This window comes from Alligator mississippiensis, chromosome 11 (genome assembly GCF_030867095.1).
Source record: "Alligator mississippiensis isolate rAllMis1 chromosome 11, rAllMis1, whole genome shotgun sequence".
Classification (NCBI taxonomy): Eukaryota; Metazoa; Chordata; order Crocodylia; family Alligatoridae; genus Alligator; species Alligator mississippiensis.
In genome coordinates this window covers 14,181,345-14,200,775 of record NC_081834.1, presented here as the reverse complement: position 1 = coordinate 14,200,775, position 19,431 = coordinate 14,181,345, and the positions used below count along the sequence as shown (strand labels likewise).

At 47.4% G+C, this 19,431-nt stretch overlaps 1 protein-coding gene across 2 annotated transcripts; it reads left to right on the top strand.

The window, feature by feature from the left end:
- The first annotated feature begins 456 nt into the window (after positions 1 to 456).
- DET1 (DET1 partner of COP1 E3 ubiquitin ligase) lies at positions 457 to 18,428 on the top strand. 2 transcript variants are annotated; one of them, XM_006263822.4, is made up of 4 exons: positions 459 to 1,629; positions 6,488 to 6,678; positions 10,651 to 10,842; positions 15,477 to 18,428. In XM_006263822.4, exons 1-4 carry the CDS (start codon positions 547 to 549, stop codon positions 15,664 to 15,666), a joined length of 1,656 nt encoding a protein of 551 aa, XP_006263884.2. In that variant the 5' UTR covers positions 459 to 546; the 3' UTR covers positions 15,667 to 18,428. The 2 variants fall into 2 exon arrangements, with proteins under 2 accessions (XP_059570573.1, XP_006263884.2); XM_059714590.1 differs by lacking the exon at positions 10,651 to 10,842 and having other exon boundaries at positions 457 to 1,629.
- The last annotated feature ends 1,003 nt before the right edge of the window (positions 18,429 to 19,431 follow it).

Genomic DNA, 19,431 nt, shown 5'->3' with positions numbered 1-19,431 from the left:
CCAATAAAATAAGAAAAGAAAATAAGAAAAATGAGTTGGTTTAATAGAAGAGATCGTACTGATCCAAAGAAACCTGTCTGTCAACCATGACTGTCCATTTCTGAACACTTTGATCACACAAGGGTTGACACGATGCTACAACTGACTTGGCATAGGCGGCACCCATGAGCATTATTTGATCTAATCCAATAGAGCAAGAAAAATGAGTGGATCTAATAAAAGAGATCGCATTGGCCCAAAGAAACGTGTCTGTCAACCACGACTGCATTCCTGAACACCTTGAAGGGTTGACACGATGCGAGCATCCCCGCACTCACCAACAGCCCTCAGCGCCGCCTCCGCCCGCCAGGGGCCGCTGCTGCCGCAGAGCGCGAGGGGACACTCTACCCTGCCCATCCCCCCTGCGCGCCGCGTCCTCTATGGTCTCGGGGGGTCACTTCCGGGCCGCTCTGGCCCTGCGCAGTCGTTCGCAGCGGCGCCGTGGCGGAAAGATGGCGGCCGCCATGGCGTGAGGGGCCGCGGGAGCCGGGCCGGGCCGGGCCCCGCATGGAGGTCGAGGCGCCGACGCTGCGGCCGCGCCGCATCCAGAACCAGAACGTGATCCACCGGCTGGAGCGGCGGCGCCTGAGCTCGGGCCGCGCGGGGACGCACTGGCACCAGGTGCGCGTCTTCCACCAGAACGTCTTCCCCAACTTCACGGTGGTGAACGTGGAGAAGCCGCCCTGCTTCCTGCGCAAGTTCTCGCCCGACGGCCGCTACTTCATCGCCTTCTCGTCCGACCAGACCTCGCTGGAGATCTACGAGTACCAGGGCTGCCAGGCGGCCGAGGACCTGCTGCAGGGCTACGAGGGCGAGATCCTGGCCAACGGCAACGACCAGCGCTCGGTCAACCTGCGCGGGCGGCTCTTCGAGCGCTTCTTCGTGCTGCTGCACATCACCAACGTGGCGTCCAACGGCGAGCACCTGAACCGCGAGTGCAGCCTCTTCACGGACGACTGCCGCTACGTCATCGTGGGCTCGGCCGCCTACCTGCCCGAGGAGCCGCACCCGCCCTTCTTCGAGGTGTACCGCAACAGCGAGTCGGTGACGCCCAACCCCCGGTCGCCCTTGGAGGATTATTCCCTGCACATCATCGACCTGCACACAGGCCGGCTGTGTGACACGAGGACCTTCAAGTGCGACAAGGTCATCCTGTCTCACAACCAGGGGCTCTACCTCTACAAGAACATCCTGGCCATCCTCTCCGTGCAGCAGCAGACCATCCACGTCTTTCAGGTGACGCCCGAGGGGACCTTCATCGACGTGCGGACCATCGGGCGCTTCTGCTACGAGGACGATCTCCTGACTCTGTCGGCCGTGTATCCGGAGGTGCAGCGGGACACGCAGACGGGGATGGCGAACCCCTACAAAGAACCCTTCATCAACTCGCTGAAGCACCGGCTCTTGGTTTACCTGTGGAGGAGAGCGGAGCAGGATGGCAGCGCGATGGCCAAGAGGAGGTTCTTCCAGTACTTTGATCAGTTGAGGCAGCTCCGCATGTGGAAGATGCAGCTGTTAGATGAGAACCACCTGTTTATCAAATATACGAGTGAAGATGTGGTCACCTTGCGGGTGACAGACCCCTCCCAGGTAGGGCCCGTCCTCTCAACTGGGCAGTTACAAAAATAAAAACTGTCGGCTGCATTTCTGGTCCAAACGCTTGTTTCAGACTGAGTGGTAAAAAGGGAGGCTTGATTAGGGATAATTACGTAACTTGGATCCTCTTCTTGAAGATATTGAATGGTGCCTTTGGTATTTAATCACCGTGGTATTTCTTGCTGTTCATGATCTCTCAGATGCCGTGTAGACATTAGAAAAGCGTGCCGTTCATTATTCCTATTTCCCAGCAAACTGAGATCGTTCTGTGTTCTGCTTTGGGCGCGTTGTCTAGTTTGTTGTCACATTGTGGTAGCATTAGAGGTTTTAATCTGTATTGTGGTCTTACTATTTTGGGTATTTTAACTACCCAAAATGAAAGGATCTATACTGTGAACAATGGTTTTAGTTTTAAATGTACCAAATGATGAGACTGCTATTTTCCTTTCACAGACCCCTCTACCCTTTAAAATTCTTGGTTAAGAATTACTTCATGCCAGTCATCCGAAAAATAAATAAATTAATGACATCCATTGCAGCCCTAAATACTGCACCTTCTTTCCACCATGGTATCTACACCTTTTGGTATCCAATCCCTGTTTCTGCTGCCAAAACTGTACATGTAGTTTGTCTTTAAAAATAGCTTCTTGTATCAGTCTCTTCAGTCCTCAGATAATCTTATTCTTGCCCCCTCTCCCATTCCCACCAGTTTGTTTCTTCTAAGGCAATGCCAGAACTGAACAGTGGTTCAGAGGCAGTAATGCAAAGTAATATAACAAATAGACCATTTGAGAGGTCTACCACAATTTAGCCCTGCACCCTCCTGGAGTGCTGCTCTGACCCCTTCCCCTGCCTGATCTGCTGCTCTGCTTTCTTTTCTCTGACCTGTGCTCCCTGCTGGACCTGCTGCTCTGCTTTCTGCTCCCTGCCCTAGCTGCCCCTTTGCTGCCTGTCTTCTTGGTCTGTGGCATGCCACATATAGAGGCTGCCTTGTACCCTTTGTAGCACACATGGCACACTTTTGCCATTCCTGGAATAGACTATTAACTTTCTTACTCTGTGATGTACTTCTGCACATACCACCCCACGCTTTTTTTTAGCTTCCATAGTCTGACTCCACCCAATGTACTGCCAACTACAGTTTGTAACTCGTGGACTATTTACTGACCTGGAAGTCGTTTTAGCAAAGAAATAAGCTTGTCACTAAGCTTCGGCTAATCTCTGTGGTACCCACAAAACATCCCCCCACACTTTTACCTATCATTTCTGTCCCCGTGTCCCCCCCCCGTCTTTGTTTCAATCCATTTGAAGCCAATTCAAGATTACTTAAAAAAAAGACTAAATGACATAATTCCCTTCTCTTTCTTATTTTTAATTCCGATACATTAAAAGAAATGTAAGGATTCTGGCAAGACTTCCTTACAAATATTTCATGCTGCTTATTGTTCACTGTTTTGTTTTCTGTGGAAGTTTAGTGGTAGTTTCCCCCTTGATCTTTATGTTGTTCATTTACTAGGACTAGAAGCTATCGTGAAGGGATAGTGGTTGTCTGTATGCCATATTAATCAGTTGCGGGGTTGCAACTAATGGTGTGCACAGTGGTTTTAACTGTTGAGTTCTTGAGGGCTGAGTTTGTTTTGCAGATGCAATGTTTGAAGTATTTACCAGATATGGTGTCATGTATTCTAGGGATATACCCAGACAGGGAGTCTTTGACTAAATGATTCACAGTGAGGTGCTCCTGAGTCTCTTCTACTAGTCCAGGAGTTTTGAGGATGTTGGTGACCCAAAAGAACTTATGCTGCCCTGGCTAGGTGAATGCTATGGACTCTCTTGGATTGATCTTCCTTGGTTCCCCAGGCATTTGTGACTGGGTTGGGTCACAACCCAGTCACAAATGCCTGGGGAACCAGGCCTCTCAGACTTCATAGCTGATTCAGACTGGGGCTGGTTTGCAGTGTTAGATGCAGGTAGAACACTAGACTGTTCCTTCAGGAGGTGCAGTCAGTTTCTTATTTCTTTCTGGGTAAATTCTGGCTGTCCAATCACTTGAGCTGCTGAGGTAACCAGCTGAGTTCTATGTAAAAGCACTGGTGGCAAGGGCTTCCCTTTCCACAGAGCGGTTGGCTACAAGAGTGGTTCTTGACCTTTTTCCTAACGGGACCCAGGTGCAAAGATCCATGGCCTGTCCTGACCCATACCCCCCTGGCCCTGCTGCTGCCCAACCCACAGCCCCCTGCCCAGCCCTGCCAGAGGACCCCCCAGCTGCCCCTGTCCCACTTGGAGCATGGTATTTGTGGCACCTTCTGCTCATGCAGGAAGCAGCAGCGTGAATCTGGCCCTGGCATGGTCTGGAGAGAGGAGGAGGAGAGGCCTGTGGCACCCCCCTGCTCTGGGCTGGGGCTGTCACAGTGTACCAGGCAAACCTAATCAGGTCATGGCTTCTCCCATCCCCTGAGCAGCATCTCCTGACTGCCCTGTCTGCATGAGCATGAGCACTGTCCTGGTGCCACCTGCCGGACATGCAGCTTTCCTCCGCACCCCCTCTCCTCATCCCGCCCCAACCCTGCCTGGAAGGGGCAGACACCTTTCTGCCACCCCTCTGCCCTGCCACAGCTCGCAACCCTTTGAAATATTTTTGCATCCCATGGGTTGAGAAACATTGAGCTGCAGTGCACCTTTGATTCATCCATGCTCAGGCTAAACCTCAGACTCTCTGATTTTGTCAATTTCAAAGCTCTTTCTTCTAGGCTGTTGCATGAGACTGGGTTGAAGAAGTTGGAGAAAAGCATTGTGGGGATTTTTGTGTGTTGGGAGAGAAACATCCAGGTTTCGTTATTGAACTTATAAAATGTTATTTTAAGGTATTGTGTATGCAGCTGGAGAAGGCTTTTTTTTTTTTTTCTTTTTAAATGAAAGCTTAACATAGAACATTTTAGCTTTACCAGCCTTGCCAAACAGCCCTATCTTCATACCCTGCCATCTCCCACTGTTCTTGAATGTTTTCTGTGCCAACAGTAGCTGGGCTCTCTTCAGTGAAAATCTCTGTTCCTTCCTGTGCACTCAAGTCTAACCTTCCCTGGTGGTTTGTTAGTCATCAGATTATCTAGTGACGCCTGAAATGATGATGCAATTTAATATTTAAGCCTGGTTTCTTTTTTCTGATTTTTGGAATCTTAATGTTAGGTTAGCAGGGAAATTGGCTATGCGATTCAGAAGGGTTTTTCCACCCCTTTAGACTTCTACACACACATCCACTGTAAAGCTAGGAGGAATCAAAACTGAAATTAGGGTAGTGTAGTGTTCAGTCAGGTTCTCAGATGAGTCTGGACATGATGTGAGTTAGAAATACTACATTTCCCACCCCCTTACACCCTCCTCCCCACCCACACATACCCCATAGATGTGTGACTGGCTATCTGATATATTTAATCTATTGCACAATGTGCACACACATGTTAGAGCCATTTGTAACACCTAATGTATGGTGCTCTGGCAGAGTGCACTTCACTGATAAACATTTACATGGAGTGCAGTGGTTCCTGTAAAAGGAATATTTTGTAAATTTAATTTTTCAGTGTTCAAAAAGGTAAATATATTTACAGCATGGAACTGGATATTCAAAAACCTTTTCCTTTGGTTACCCCTTCACACCAGTCCCCAGGACATGTAAGGGCTTTCTGCTCCTGCAGCAGTGACTTAGGTAATAGCATAGATGACAAAAGTAGTCCGTGAGTATCTAGGCCACCACTGCTTTCCCCATTTTATGATGGTCTAAGTTCAACATACTAGCAACAGCTAGTATGAAATACAGCCTTAGAGAAGGAGACACATTATCTGGTTTCAGGAGAGCTGCTCATGATTTATTCCCCTATTCTTTACCCCGGTGTACAATTTATCCCATAGAATGATATTTTGGGATGAGTCTCCAGCTGTGCTTCTACATTGTAGGTACACCAAGGTAAGTCTCTAGGTTGAAAGTATATTTAGACTCTTTTGAAAGCATCTAATAAAAATGAGGATCCTAAGATCTGAGGTCATCAGGAATTGTGGCTGTTGAAGGCAAAAGGATGCTGATCTGTTAGGTCTCCTGAGAGTTACAGGAGTTCATACGTGTGGCTGGTAGCTGGGCTTGGGGATTAGTGCATTTGTGAATAACCTTATCTAGGAGAAGATTTCCTCCCAAAGTCCTCAAATCACTGCAATTATAAATCCCAAATGTGGTGCCTGGAAATTCTTGGATAAGAGTGTCAGAACTAAAAAGAACTGGGTAATGTCTTTTGAGGTTTTCATTTCTGTACCAGCAGGGTACCTGGAGGACACAACTTCTGAAGGCAGTGTTGGAACACAATGCACTAAAAAGGCTCATCTCTGCATGTTGGAAATATTAAGAACAGGAAGAAAATAATGCCAAAAAAGAGCTCTCAGCTCTCCACATACAGGAAAAATAATTTGTTGCCAGCCAGCACCTGGTTTAAAATCACTTCCTCAGCAGGAAAGAAAATTAAATCTGCCACTTTAAAAAGCATTTTATATTTGGTGGAGATTGGGGAGTGAGGAAGAGAAAACAGAAATATTGACGTCCAGTTTGAAATGAAAAATTGGAAGCACAGTGAGTTCCCTCCACAAATAATATGTTGTAGTTAATAGGCTGGATAATTTGGTACCTATTGAGGTATTTGAATAGCATAATGAATTTGTATAGGGAATGTGGATTCTCCTGCATTGCAGAGTAATTGGGGAAAGTGTCTGTCTTACGTGGTGTGGGGGAGACAGGGCAGAATTCCAACTAATATGGGACCTGTGTACCCGTGCCCTGCTGATAATTGTTGTCTTTTGCTCCTCTCGGCAGCCCTCCTTCTTTGTGGTGTACAACATGGTTACCACAGAGGTTATTGCTGTGTTTGAGAATACTTCAGATGAGCTTCTGGAGCTCTTTGAGAACTTCTGTGACCTCTTCAGGAACGCCACCCTGCACAGCGAGGCTGTCCAGTTCCCCTGCTCTGCTTCCAGCAACAACTTTGCCAGACAGATCCAGCGCCGGTGAGCCATTCGGAGCATGCCTTATACCATGTAGATACACGCTCGCCCCCACCTATTCAAGGCCAGTATCAAAAAGCTATGGCAACCTTAAGAAAGATAGCTTCTTACTGACTGATTGGGATTAGAGTTTGTTTTGAATGTGGCTTGTAATGCCACAACATGATGGTTCTGGAATCCTAGAACACCCAAAGCTGAGGCAGGATGTGTATGACTTGTATTCAGTCTTTGTGAGCTTTTGTAGTATTCTTAGCTACTGACAGACCCACCCCAGAAAATACAGTGATGATCTAGCATTTAAACTGGAGCAAAGCATTTCTGAAACAAGAAGGCTGGAGAGGGAGGCATCTTGTGTTGTGACTTCCTTCAAGTCTGTAAGTGCACAGCGTCTGTGCAGCGTACACTCATGTGAAGTCAAGGTTCAATAAACCCAAAATGTCACCACACATGGGATTTCTTTTGTCAGGCAGGCTTCCCCAACCTGAATGGAATAACATTGCTGGTGGCACTGTCTATAACAGTGATTCCCATCCAGAGTTCTGTGCATGCTGCAGTGACCCAAGGTCCTTTTAAGAGTGTTGCTCAGTATTAGCACTGTTACACATGATTCACAAGATAAAGCCAGAGGTTTTGAATAAGAATCCATAGTATAAAAAGCATTCTGCCATGTTATGGCCTTTCTGAGTTCTTTGCAACAGAAGAATTACTTCAGTGTTTTTCTGTAGTCAAAACTGGAGTGAAAGCTAAGAGCTGGGATCCTGGAGTCTAACCAGATTGAGAACTGCTGTTTTATGGTGTCAGTGCAAAGTGCTGACCTGTCTAGTCTCCTTTTGAAGGATGAATTAAATATAAAATCAAACAAGAATTGTACAATTGGTTTGAGTAGTCAGAAGGGGTGTTAATACTGTACTTACCCAGATCCAAGACAGCTTTACATTTATGATGACTCCCCAGTAATTAGATTCTATACATGGAAATGTGTACATTTGTTATAATTTTCCTGGTATAGAATATGATTATTGGAGGTTTGTCTTAAATTCACCCTCCCCTGTCCCATGGCTGTGGCCAAGAAAGCAGTAGCAGGAAGTGAAGGGCCAGACGAACTCCCCCCCCCCCACACACACCCCCTTGTGCCCCTGTCTGACCTCCTGCCTCCCTGGTCCTCTCCACCTCTTGCCCATGATGCCTGTGCCTGCTTCCTGTCCTTGGTGCCTGCCTGCTTGCCCCCCACCATGCCTATGTCTGCTGTCTGCTGCTTGTCCCCTCCCCAGTGCCAACCCGTACCTCTCTTCTTCTTGCTGTTTACCTTTGAGGAGGCTCTGGTTCCAGCTCTGGGGGAAACAATGGTGGCAGCCCCAGCCCTGGCCTAGCCCAGCCAGGCATAAACAGCAGCATCAGATCTGGGGCTGGAGCCTAAGATCAGCTGGGAGAGGGATTGTGGGGAGGCTGCAGAGTCTCCCCTATGTTCCCTCCACCCTGCCCCACAGAAGTCCCTTTGCACCCCCTATCTCACAGGATCTGTCTCATGCTCTCATCCTTACCATGGGTCTCCTCCACATCCCCCTCCTCCACCACAGATCTCCCCCATACTCACCCCCCACCTACGCTGCGCAGTATCCTCCGTGCTGTCCCCATTGCATGTCCTGTCTCCCACCATATGAGCCACTCTGAGCTGGGGCAGGTGGCAGCTCAGTTCCAGCTTTGGTTCTAAGCCTGGAACCAAGGCTGGAGTTGAGTCGCCACCTGCCTCAGGCAGGTACTTGAATTGAAGATGAGGCTTATTTCCTGCCTCCCCCCATGTTATTTGGGGCAGAAAACCTTGTCTTGGATTCAAGTGAATACAGTAATGCAGGGTCTGGGGTTTCTTAAGTCATCCTTTGGAATGTGTTGCAAGGTAGCCCAAGTCTTCCAGGAGCTTCTGTTCTTCCCAGGACTTGTTTAACAGTGCCATAAACACTTGCTGACAGTTTCTGCACTGATTTCAGAGGCGGACATCTGATTTAAGCTGTGTGTCACCCATACAAGAGAAAGCAGACTTAGTTTTCCAAGGAAAATCCTTACAGCTTTGGAGAGATGGTTGTTAATGCAAACAGCTGAGGTGTAATCCTTGCCTTGGGGCTTAAACCAGAGGCAAGATTCTTCTTGCCACCTCCCTTTGTGGTTTTCTGGGCTTATAGTGGGGCTCTTTGTACACATGGTTGGGTACTTCATACACAAATAAAATACACCTTTGCTGTGAAGGTTTACAGTGCACCATGACCATCTGACTCCTGTAGGTGCGATTTTTCTACTGCTGGCTTCCTATGTGTTGGCTTTCCCCAGAAGAAAGCTCAAAATTAGGCCTGTGCGAAGTGGTTAGTATTCACTTCGAGTTCGGCCGATTTGGGGGACAGTGATTCGATTCGGTGATTCGATTCACTGTCCTGATTCGATTCAGCTGAATCTGATTCTGAAATTCAGCAGTAGCTGAATCTCTGAATCAGCCAGGGCAGGCCCGTCCCCCACCTCTCTCTCAGCCGGGCAATGGCTGCCCCAGCTCCAGGCACTTGTAAAAAAAAAAAAAAAAAATCCTGACTTAGAGGGTGCTGCTGGGCAGGGGACAATCCCTGCTGCCCCACACTGCATGGGGGGCTCTGCACGAGCCCCTTGACACCCCCCCCATTGCTCCCACGGCCCTGCCATGGGTGCTCTGCAGGGGCCAGCTCTGGCCCTTTAAGAAAAAAAACAAAATGAAAAAACCCCGGGACTCATTGCTTTTGCCAGCGGGGGGCAATCCCTGCTGCCCCCTGCTGCCCTGCAGCACGTGGGGGGGCTCTGCACGAGGCCTCGAAGCCACAGCACGAGTGGCGAGTCCCGGGGCTTTTCTCAGTTTTTTTTTCTTAAAGGGCTGGAGCTGGCCCAGGTAGAGCACCCATGGTGGGGCTGGGAGAGCGAGGGGGGGCTCGTGGCAGAGCCCCCCACGCAGTGGGGGGGCAGCAAGGATTGTTCCCCCTCCCGGCAGCACCCAGTGAGCACTGGGGCTTTTCTTTAAAGTATTGACGTGGGTCGGGAGGGGTGGGGGGGGGGTCAGAGGGGGCTGGCAGGGGTCCCCCCATGGTCCCCTCCCCCAGGCCCCTTCCCCACCCCTAGTACTTACTAGTTCAGAGCTTGCCCCAGGTCCCTGCTGCAGCCACTGAGGACTGCCCAAATTATTGAAGCTCTCCGAATCTTTTCTGAAGATTAGGAGAACTTTGAATTGATTTGGACCTTTGGTCCTCTGATTCGATTTGGATTTGGAGATTTGGCCACCGAATCAGGCCGAATCTCCTCCAAACTGAATCAACACCCAAAGCTTCGCATAGCCCTACTCAAAATATGCTTGGGGGAAAAAAAGAAAATTCCAATCTAATCCATGTTAATATCCTCCAGGAAGAACTTTTCAGACATGGCACTGAGCTAAACAGCTGCAGGCTTCTCTTCAAGGTTTTTTCTCCTCTACAGTTTTGCCCCTTATATAATCAAAATATAATAGGTGGAGTGACAGGTTTCCCAAGTTACCCTGCAGCCTCAGGGATCTGGCTGTTATTACGAGCCCTGTGGCCTTCACTTCCTTATGATCTTTTATGATCTTTGCAGTAAAAGCTGGATTGATTGATAAACTGCAGTTTATCAATCAATCCAGCTTTTACTGCAGAGATCATAACCCTAACCCTTGTCCCATTTCTGAGCCTGTGAATTGCCTGTACTGCAGGACAGCCAGAGTCAGGCCTTGTGGAATGCCAAAGTCTTACCCATCTGGGTCAGTCCATCAGGTCCAAAACAGAATAGAAACATGAACCGAGGTGGAAGGTGAAAGCTCATGAGAATTGAGGCTGCTGGGCAGAACACAACTTCTGGAATCAGTGCTTATAGCTTTGGAACTGCTGCTGTTTCTCTCTGCTATCCCTGCCTGTTTCGTGCCTTTGCAAATGAAATCCGTGCCTTGGTCTGCTGCAGGTTTAAGGACACGATTGTGAATGCAAAGTATGGAGGGCACACGGAAGCTGTGCGGAGGCTGCTGGGCCAACTCCCGATAAGCGCACAGTCTTACAGTGGCAGTCCCTACTTGGACCTCTCCCTTTTCAGCTATGATGACAAATGGGTTTCAGTCATGGAACGGCCCAAGACATGTGGAGACCACCCCATAAGGTATGAAGATGGTTTAGAAGACTGCCGGTGGGTGGAATTGAATGCATGTAACTCAGAATTGTATGTACACCTTGCCCTAAGCCAGGGGTCAGCAACCAGTTCCATGTGGGCCAGATACAGTTCACCATGGTATTTCGGTGGGCCTGTGAAAACTGGATATTGTTGGCATTTTGGTGGCAGGGCAGTTTAGCAGCAATTCAGCGGGTAGGGGATTCTGCGGTGGCAACTTGTGCCCCTATTAGAGACTAGGGGAAGGTCCAGTGTCAGTGGCTGGGATGGAAGCACCCGCCTGCCTTGGGTTGAGCTGCATTTTTCACCCTGCCACTCCTAAAATGTTGCCGACCACTGCCCTAGGCTGGTTGAAATGTCTAAGGATAGGACAGCTACCTTTGCTCTCCTCCAGAGCAGAATGCTTTTTTAAATAGTCCAGGGATTGAGCCTTTTTCATGGATGTATCATAGAGGGCCCTTCCAAAATCAGAGGTGAGGTGTGCAGGGCACATCAAGAGAGGAAGAAGTGGTGGTGGGGAACCTTGAATAGTTCATCATAGAATCATAGAAGTGGGGGTTGGAAGGGACTTCAAGAGGTCATCTAGTTCAACCCCCTGCTCATAGCAGGACTATCCTTAACTAGATCATCCCAGCCAAATCTTTGTCTAGCCAGGTCTTGAAAACCTCCAAGGACAGAGCTTCCACCACCTCTCTGGGTAACCTGTTCCAGTGTTTGACTACCCTCCTAGTGAGAGAATTCTTCCTAATATCTAACCTGAACTTCCCTTGCTGCAACTTGAGACTGTTGCTCCTTGTTCTGTCATCTGCGGTCACTGAGAACAGTCTAGCTCCATCCTCTTTTGAACCCCCCTTCAAGTAGTTGAAGGCCACTATTAAGTCCCCACTCAGTCTCCTCTTCTCTAGATTAAACAAGCCCATTTCCCTCAGTCTCTCCTCATAGGTCATGTCCCCCAGGCCCCTCACCATTTTGTTGCCCTCCACTGGACTCTCTCCAATTTGTCCACATCCTTTCTGTAGTGGGGGGGGCCAAAACTGAGCACAGTAATCCAGATGTGGCCCTACCAGTGCTGAATAGAGGGGAACAATCACTTCCCTTGACATGCCTACCAGTGCAGCCCAGTATGCAGTTAGCCTTCTTGGCAATGAGGACACACTGCTGGCTCATATTCAGCTTATTGCCCACTGTAACCCCCAGGTCTTTTTCTGCAGAGCTGCTGCCCAGCCAGTCAGCCCCGAGCCTGTATCGGTACATAGGGTTGTTTCGTCCTAAGTGCAGCACTTTGCATATGTCCTTATTGAACCTCATGAGATTCCTTTTGGCCCAGTTGTTGAACTGAGATTCCTCTTCCAACCATTGCAGGATGACAGCTAGTGTACTGTGGTTCCAATGTGAGGAAAAAAATTGCTTTGGGGTTAGTTTGCATTAACAAAGATCTGATTTGTCCCACTGTCGAGTCCTGTGAATACAATGGAAGGCTATGTATAATGCTTGCATAATTGGCTTGACTGTTTTTTGCTTTGTTATTTATATCTCATGTTTTGAAGCCTAGCAGCTAAAATTATATTCCAGAGTTATTCAGGCTTTCCATTTAGCAAATGATGGACTTGTTACTTCCCTCTTTACTGCCCTTCTTTTACCCTGTAGTGCACAGGAAGTCCGCTTGGACAGCAGGAGTCTGGGTCTGGTATAAAAGCCATTCTGCTTCTATCACTTTCAGTAGCAGAAAGGTGTCTCTTCTTCAGAGTGGGAAAACCTGTGATGCTTCTTGCAGAAGAACAGGGACAGTTTGACACGTGCGTTTTAGAAGCGGCGTCTGAGAACCCAGTGCTTTCCCACCAGATTTGAAGGGTCTTGAGGAAGAATTGACCCATAGACCTGAACAGGCTGAGCATGCCAAGGCAAAAACTTGTCCAGCTTGTTGTGTTTCAAGAGCAGACTTTAATCCTACATCGTGTGAAGCAAGAGACAATTCTAAGACTGAATACTGAGCACTGTGGCTGCCCAGAGGTTGGGTTCTTCACCTGACCAGAAACGGGGAATGGACGAGAACCTGCCACCAACTGTGTGGTCCAAAGTCTTGAAAATCTGGTTCCTTCGCTCACCAGCCCCACCCTTCTCACTTTAGATGGCAGGACCTCTGATCATTGATACGTTTGCAGTCCCCCATATCATATATGTTAATTGAGTCCTGTCTGCAATTTGCTTTGATCTGAAGTGCTGTACAGTCTGGAGAGACATAGCTGATCCTCTCCCCCCCCCCATTGCCACGCTTGATGAGAAGACTCTCTGGGAGGTGTTTGTTCACTAGCGCCAACATGTGTGCAGCTTCTCCAGACAAAAGAGAAGAGAACTGCAGACATTTGCTGCGGTCATGTCTTCTGTAGTAAACAAAGCAAGCTAGCACTTTCCCTGCCTCCCCTGAGCAGACTGGCATTTTATAACCGGATTCTCTAAAGCTCAAAGCTGTGCCGAGTCAGTCAGGACTTGAATGAGGCTTGGAGCGGTGGGGCTTCTGTACTTTGCCTTCCTGCTTAGAGTACGCAGAGCACTTCAGTGGTTGAGGCCAGACTTAACTATTCAGCAGCTGACAGAGTGCTGCCGTGTTTCTTGCATGTACAACAAAGTGATTAATACCACAGCTGCCCATCATGGTGAAAGGGGTTGGACATAAGAGACTTTTGTTTTATTTTTCTTGACAAAGGAAAATAATATTTGTCTCGAAAGTTCCATACCTGGCTTTAGCACAAACGATCCCTACCCCCTTGCTGCCTGAGGGACTTTTGGGCTGTAATTTATACTCTTTTTGTATCGCACATCGTTTAAAAACCATCATCTGTGCTCTGCACCAAACCCTGCACTACTTCATGCTGCTTTTAGCATCCCTCCTTCCCACTGCTGGCTTTACTCTCTCTTTCCCTCCTGGACAGCTGCAGCTGTCACCCTTTGTTGGCTGCCGGAGAGGCAAACATCCTGCTCTGTGGCATTTCCCCTGATGGAGGGGCTTCAGAGCTCTCTTTACGTATGCTTGCAAAAGGTTGGGCAGCAGTGTCCCAGCAGGGGACCACAAACTGCTTGGGGTGCTATGTGCTGGGAAAGCAGCATTAACACAGCAACTCCAGTATTAGAGCATTAAAGTCAGTGGAAAGGGTTAAGAAGGAGCCTATTTAAACAAGAAATGGGCAGCAGATACTTTTTTTTTTTTTTTACCATTTTTGTATGGTTTAAAAGACTAGTCTTGCTGTTTTTATTGACACGAGTTTTATATTTCAGTACCTAATTTATCCACTGAGTGCGAGCCCATGGAAATGGCCTCTGATTGCAGAGCACTTTTAAAAATGGATGTAAAAATACCAAACCAAGCCCATCTCTGAGATTACAGGGAGCTCATCTTGAGTATGGTAAATTACTGTGAATTGGAGAGAGAGGAGCAGACCGTAGGCCATGTTTTACTTAAAAACCAACCCCCTGCATGCCTTGTTCTGTGTAGGAGGGAAAAGGGCTTTTTGGAAAGCCAAATACCAAGATTGTAAATCTTCTGCTTGGTTCTTATGTGTAATTGGCAGCCAAGTTTGCTGGGGGAGAGAGGGGTGGAGAGTGGCTGGCTAGAAAAAAATGTGAAGAATTCAGTAGGCTGCATTATCAAAAGCCAGAGGGGGGTCAAGCAGTGAAAGGAAGTCACCTTCATGTGTCTGGAGCCAGTGCTGACTGCTGGAGAGCTGAGTGCAGTGTGGCAAGATGGGGAGTATGGGGGCGTTGGAAGCCTGTGCTTTTCAGAAATGCTTTTATACCTTGAAACCAGAGGCATGTGCTAACCACCAAAGTCTACCAGGCAGGAAGCAGAAGGCAGCAGTTTGGGAACTAGAACCCTGTGGCAATAGTAGGGAAAAATGTCAAAATGGCTGAGCCAACATTGGTCAGGACTGATGATTCATGTTGAGTCCAGGTGGTTTGCAAAGGTACAAAATCCTGCCTAAGAGTCTGCCAAAGTCTTGGGGCAGTGGAGAAGGTTATAGAGAACCCTGTGTTTTCACTAGAGATGAAGGGAATGTAGCCTGAGACAGCTTATATATTACTTATAGTTTTGAGACCTAGAGAAGAATGCTCCAGGACTTGAGAAAAAGTCTGGAAGCTGCAAAGGAAAGATAGTCTGTTATGTTGCTCTGTATGGGAGCCAGACCATCTCTGAAGAGCAGCAACTTTGAGTCACATTCCAGAACACTGCAAGGTTGAGACAATTGCATTGACAATTTTCTGTAGAAATCTGCAAGGGACCAGAAGGTCTGGTATGAACTGAAACTAGCTGCCAAGTAGAATTAAAGCATTGTAGAGCAGGGCCAAATCCAACAGATATGCCTCTTCTGAATGGGGATACAGTGAAAGGACCTGAGGGGATTTTCCCAGAATGAGCTTCTGTCATTCCTGTGCTCAGTCAGTGCTACTGATTGGCCAGTCACATGGTGAGGTCATCAGTCCTCTTGCCAGCGCACCTGTTGGTAAATACAGAAATGGAACAAGGGGTCAGTCATCAGTGGCACCAGTCCCCCTTTCTGAGGTACCCAAACTGGCAGTGCCAGTGAGCAGTAGTAGACATAACAAGCCTTCTCTGTTTCTCTTCCTTTCAGATTCTATGCCCGGGATTCTGGCCTCCTGAAGTTTGAAATCCAAGCGGGACTTTTGGGTCGACCCATCAATCACACTGTACGACGCCTGGTTGCATTCACCTTTCACCCCTTTGAGCCCTTTGCCATCTCAGTGCAAAGGACTAATGCAGAATATGTTGTTAACTTCCACATGAGGCACAGCTGCACATAGTACAGTCCACAGCTGGGGCAGCTGCTGCTACCAAATAGATGCTTTTGTTATGGACACGCCAAAGCCAGATGTTCATGTCTTCTGGGATACCAAACTGTCATTCACTGGAAAAAACCATGACCTGGAAGCTCTTACCAACCACCATAATTTCTCTGGACTGCTCTTGGGTGATACTTGCAGGCCAGCCAGCTCCTGAAAGCAAATCCCACTGGGTTCTGAAGGTGCCATCTTGATGGGAGATTAGTCATGTGAATGCTGCTTTTTATCATGACCACCTGGTTTGCACTGTTGCATTAAATCCTGTACCTTTTTTTCCCTATGCTTATTGGCAAACCAGATGTAGCTGAGGAACCCTTCCTGTTTCCCTGAGAGGCAGTTCCTTTTTCTCTTGCATTGTCTGTTTTGTGCTAGCACAGGCCAAGCTGTCTGCCTTCTGCATTGAATGCTTCTTTCTGTATCGATGCCCTTCCACATTTTTGAGAAAAGTAATCCGTCTGGAAGGGGGAGAGGAGGAGCGCAGCAGGGTGGGTTTTTGTTGTGTTTGAAATTTCAGTGATAACAGGGAAACAAAAATAACTCTTGTTTCAGTTCACACAGCGCATGTAGGCTACTTCAATATGCAAGGTGTGAGAGGAGAAAAGCCTGTGAGGAGCGCCGTTAGAGCAGGTCCCGGAGTTCAGAGAGGCGTTCCAGACCTGATTCTTATGCAAGTCACTGTATGTGCCTTAGTTTCTGTAGAGCAGTGTGACCCCTGCAGAGGGAAGGTGGTGCATTAGTTCAAAGGGAAGGAAACTGGAGAAGTTGACCGGGGAGTTAGATGAGCTGGAGGCTAGGGTGGGAACTAGGTAGTGAATAGCAGGGATGTGTGAGAGCGCTTTGGAGATGGATGGTCACTTTTGTTTTTTTTTGTTTGTGGCAAGAGACTTGATACCTTAAGGGGAAATGCTGAACACAGGGAGCACGTCCCAAGTAGTATTTTCCCCTTTTCTACTACCTGGATTCTGCTGTCTGGGTGAGAAAGGAGGGGCAGCCACTGTTGCCCTCTGTCATTGGCTCTGGGTGTGCACATCAGATTGTGGGGAACTAGTTTAGATTAAGTGCATTCTGGGTTTTGCACAGGGAGACTTCATCTATATTGCTGGGGGCTTGTTGCTGGAGGTTGGACTTTTTGCTGACTTGATGTTGTCTATCCTCTCCCATGTCACACACTGTTCTTTGCAAAAACTGGAAGTGACATGGCAAGAGGTTCCACTTGCTGGGATCAAAGCACAGCTGTTTCACATTACATTCATTGCAAGCTTGATCTCTGCATTATCTGCAGTGCCTGAAGGATGAGCTATGGGATTTCAGTGAAGATCTGAATCCAAATGCTTGTGGGTCTGAGCTTGTGTACTTGAAATGCCAGCTCACCTAGTTCTGAAGCTGACTAGGTGGTTGGCTGCACTTTTACTTTATACATCATCCTAGCACTCGTATATCTTATGTTGGTTGTCAAAGAATGCAGTCCTCATAGGTTACAAAGACCTTATGAAAAGTGCCAGTTTGGCAACATGGAGACTACTGTTGATCCATTCATGTGACAAGCACAGCACAGTTAGTGATGGGGCAAGTATGTCCTTGTGAAGGTGCCTGCTTTGAAGGAAAGGGGACTTGTATCTCATAGACTACTGAGATTTTGGTATCTTTGCTCTGCTACTAACATTGGGGCCAGTTGTGTTATAGTTACTTGTCCACTAAGGAAGTTGTGACATCACAGATTTTTGTTACATAATTCACTGAATAGCCAGCAGTATTTTTGGTACTGTTGACCTGGCAGCATTTGGATACCTTATTCCCGAAGCCTTGAGCCATCCCATCCCCTAGAGATTTATCAACCCAGATTCTGTAGCCCAGAATGCAATTTCACAGTTTTAGGGATTTTCCCATACAACCTCTTTCTCAAACAACTTTCCATTAAAGCTCGGAGTAGGGAGTCTTTGCACATTTCATCTCCTTGTTGTAGCTCATTGTAGCTGCTTGGTAACTGAATTATCACTTCCTTAATACACGTGCACTTGCCAAAAGTGTTCCATCTTTATTACTCTCTTGTTGGCAATATGTTTTTTTTGGTCTTTTCCAAAGTACTCAGCAGCTCTGACCATGATTCAGTTAACTCCTTGATGTCACTAGCTAGTACATCTATGACTCTCTGATGTGTTGACTTTCCTAAGCGGAATATATATATTCTGCTTAGGGAAGGGCAGGAACCATGGGGCACTGAACAGGACATGGGATTTGGAGACATTCCTCATTCTGCACTAAATTGATGTATGAGTGTCACTGAGTAACTTCCTGTCTCTGTGCTGCTGCTTCCTCCTCTGCAAATGGAGATGACATATCCCTGCCTCTGGAAGGTGCTTTGAGACCCACGGCCAAGAAGTGCCAGATAAGTGCTAAGTATTTTCTTAACTTTTTAAAATGACTTGACTGATTCTTCTGAGGAGCACTGATTGCCTTGGTGCAGCACTGGAGATTCAGTGCCCAGGGTTGCTGCATTTTATATCTTGAGCAAAAAGTTGATTTTACTACAGGAGCTTATTGATAAAGAAGCCTCTCCCTGAGTCTCACACTTAACGGTCTGACTCTTTTATTTAAGACACAAAAATGTATGTGTGTGTGTATGGGGAAAAGGGACAAATATTTTCTGCTAATATTTTTACTAGATTAGGATGAGAACTTGTTAGCCACACAAATAAACAGAATAAATGAGACCTTGTTTACAAGTCTGACTCATCTCCTTTGTTTTCCACACTCTCCTGGGAGATATCAGTGGTATATGGAGTCTTTTTATGAGAGAGAATTGTAGAGGTATGCTTGGCTGTGGGGAAGGTACATGTATGTTGTTCCCACTTTTCCAAAAGCTATCAATCTGTTGTGCTGATGTTTTATCCCAGAGTGGTGTGGAAGCTGCTACAGAGCCACTTGTGCAGACAAAAGCACAAGCTAATGCCAGAGGTGAGATGCATTTTTTTTTTTTCTGTTTCCAAGTTGCTCTTACCATTTGTGACCCAGACATTTTTCTTCCTCTCTGTTCCTAGGTTTCATCCTGGGGCTATTTCATCACTTATTTCTGAGACATCAGCACAGGAAAGTGAAGCCAATATGAGTGGCTTGGCAGACCTATCGCTGCTTGTAATTTGGGTCAGAAAACCTTGGACTTTTTGTTTTAACCACATGCACCTCCCAGATGGCAAGTACCACTGCTGAGCTCTATCTGTGGCTGAGAATTCACAAGCTGGGTCTTTCCAAGGCGATTAAGCCTTTCACTCAGCTGGGCACTGATTGCTCAGTGAGTGGTCCCTGACTCGAGATGGAAAGCACCTGGGGAGTCCAGTCACTTCTTTGTTTTCTAGGTACTGTCCCTCTTTTGTGTGCACAATTGTTTCTCCAGCAGTTTCTCAAGCTGGTGTCAAAACAATTCCATAAAAGCCCTTTGGCATTGAGTAGTCCCTAGTTCAGGTCAGCTTGGCACAGACTGGTAGAAAAACTCTTTCCTTGAAAAAGGCCATGCATTGGCTAAACAGGAAATTCTCTTTTTCCTTGCTACTTGGGAGTTCTGGTAGAAAAAAACACATGGGACAGTTGTGCAAGGATTATCCATAGCAACATTAGGCCAGAAGCTACAGAAACTGCTGCAGAATCAAAAATACAGGCTGCTGTACCTCCATAAATCAATTTAATGGCAAATTCCTTCTGAAGACTCCTTTCAATTAACCTTCTAGCACT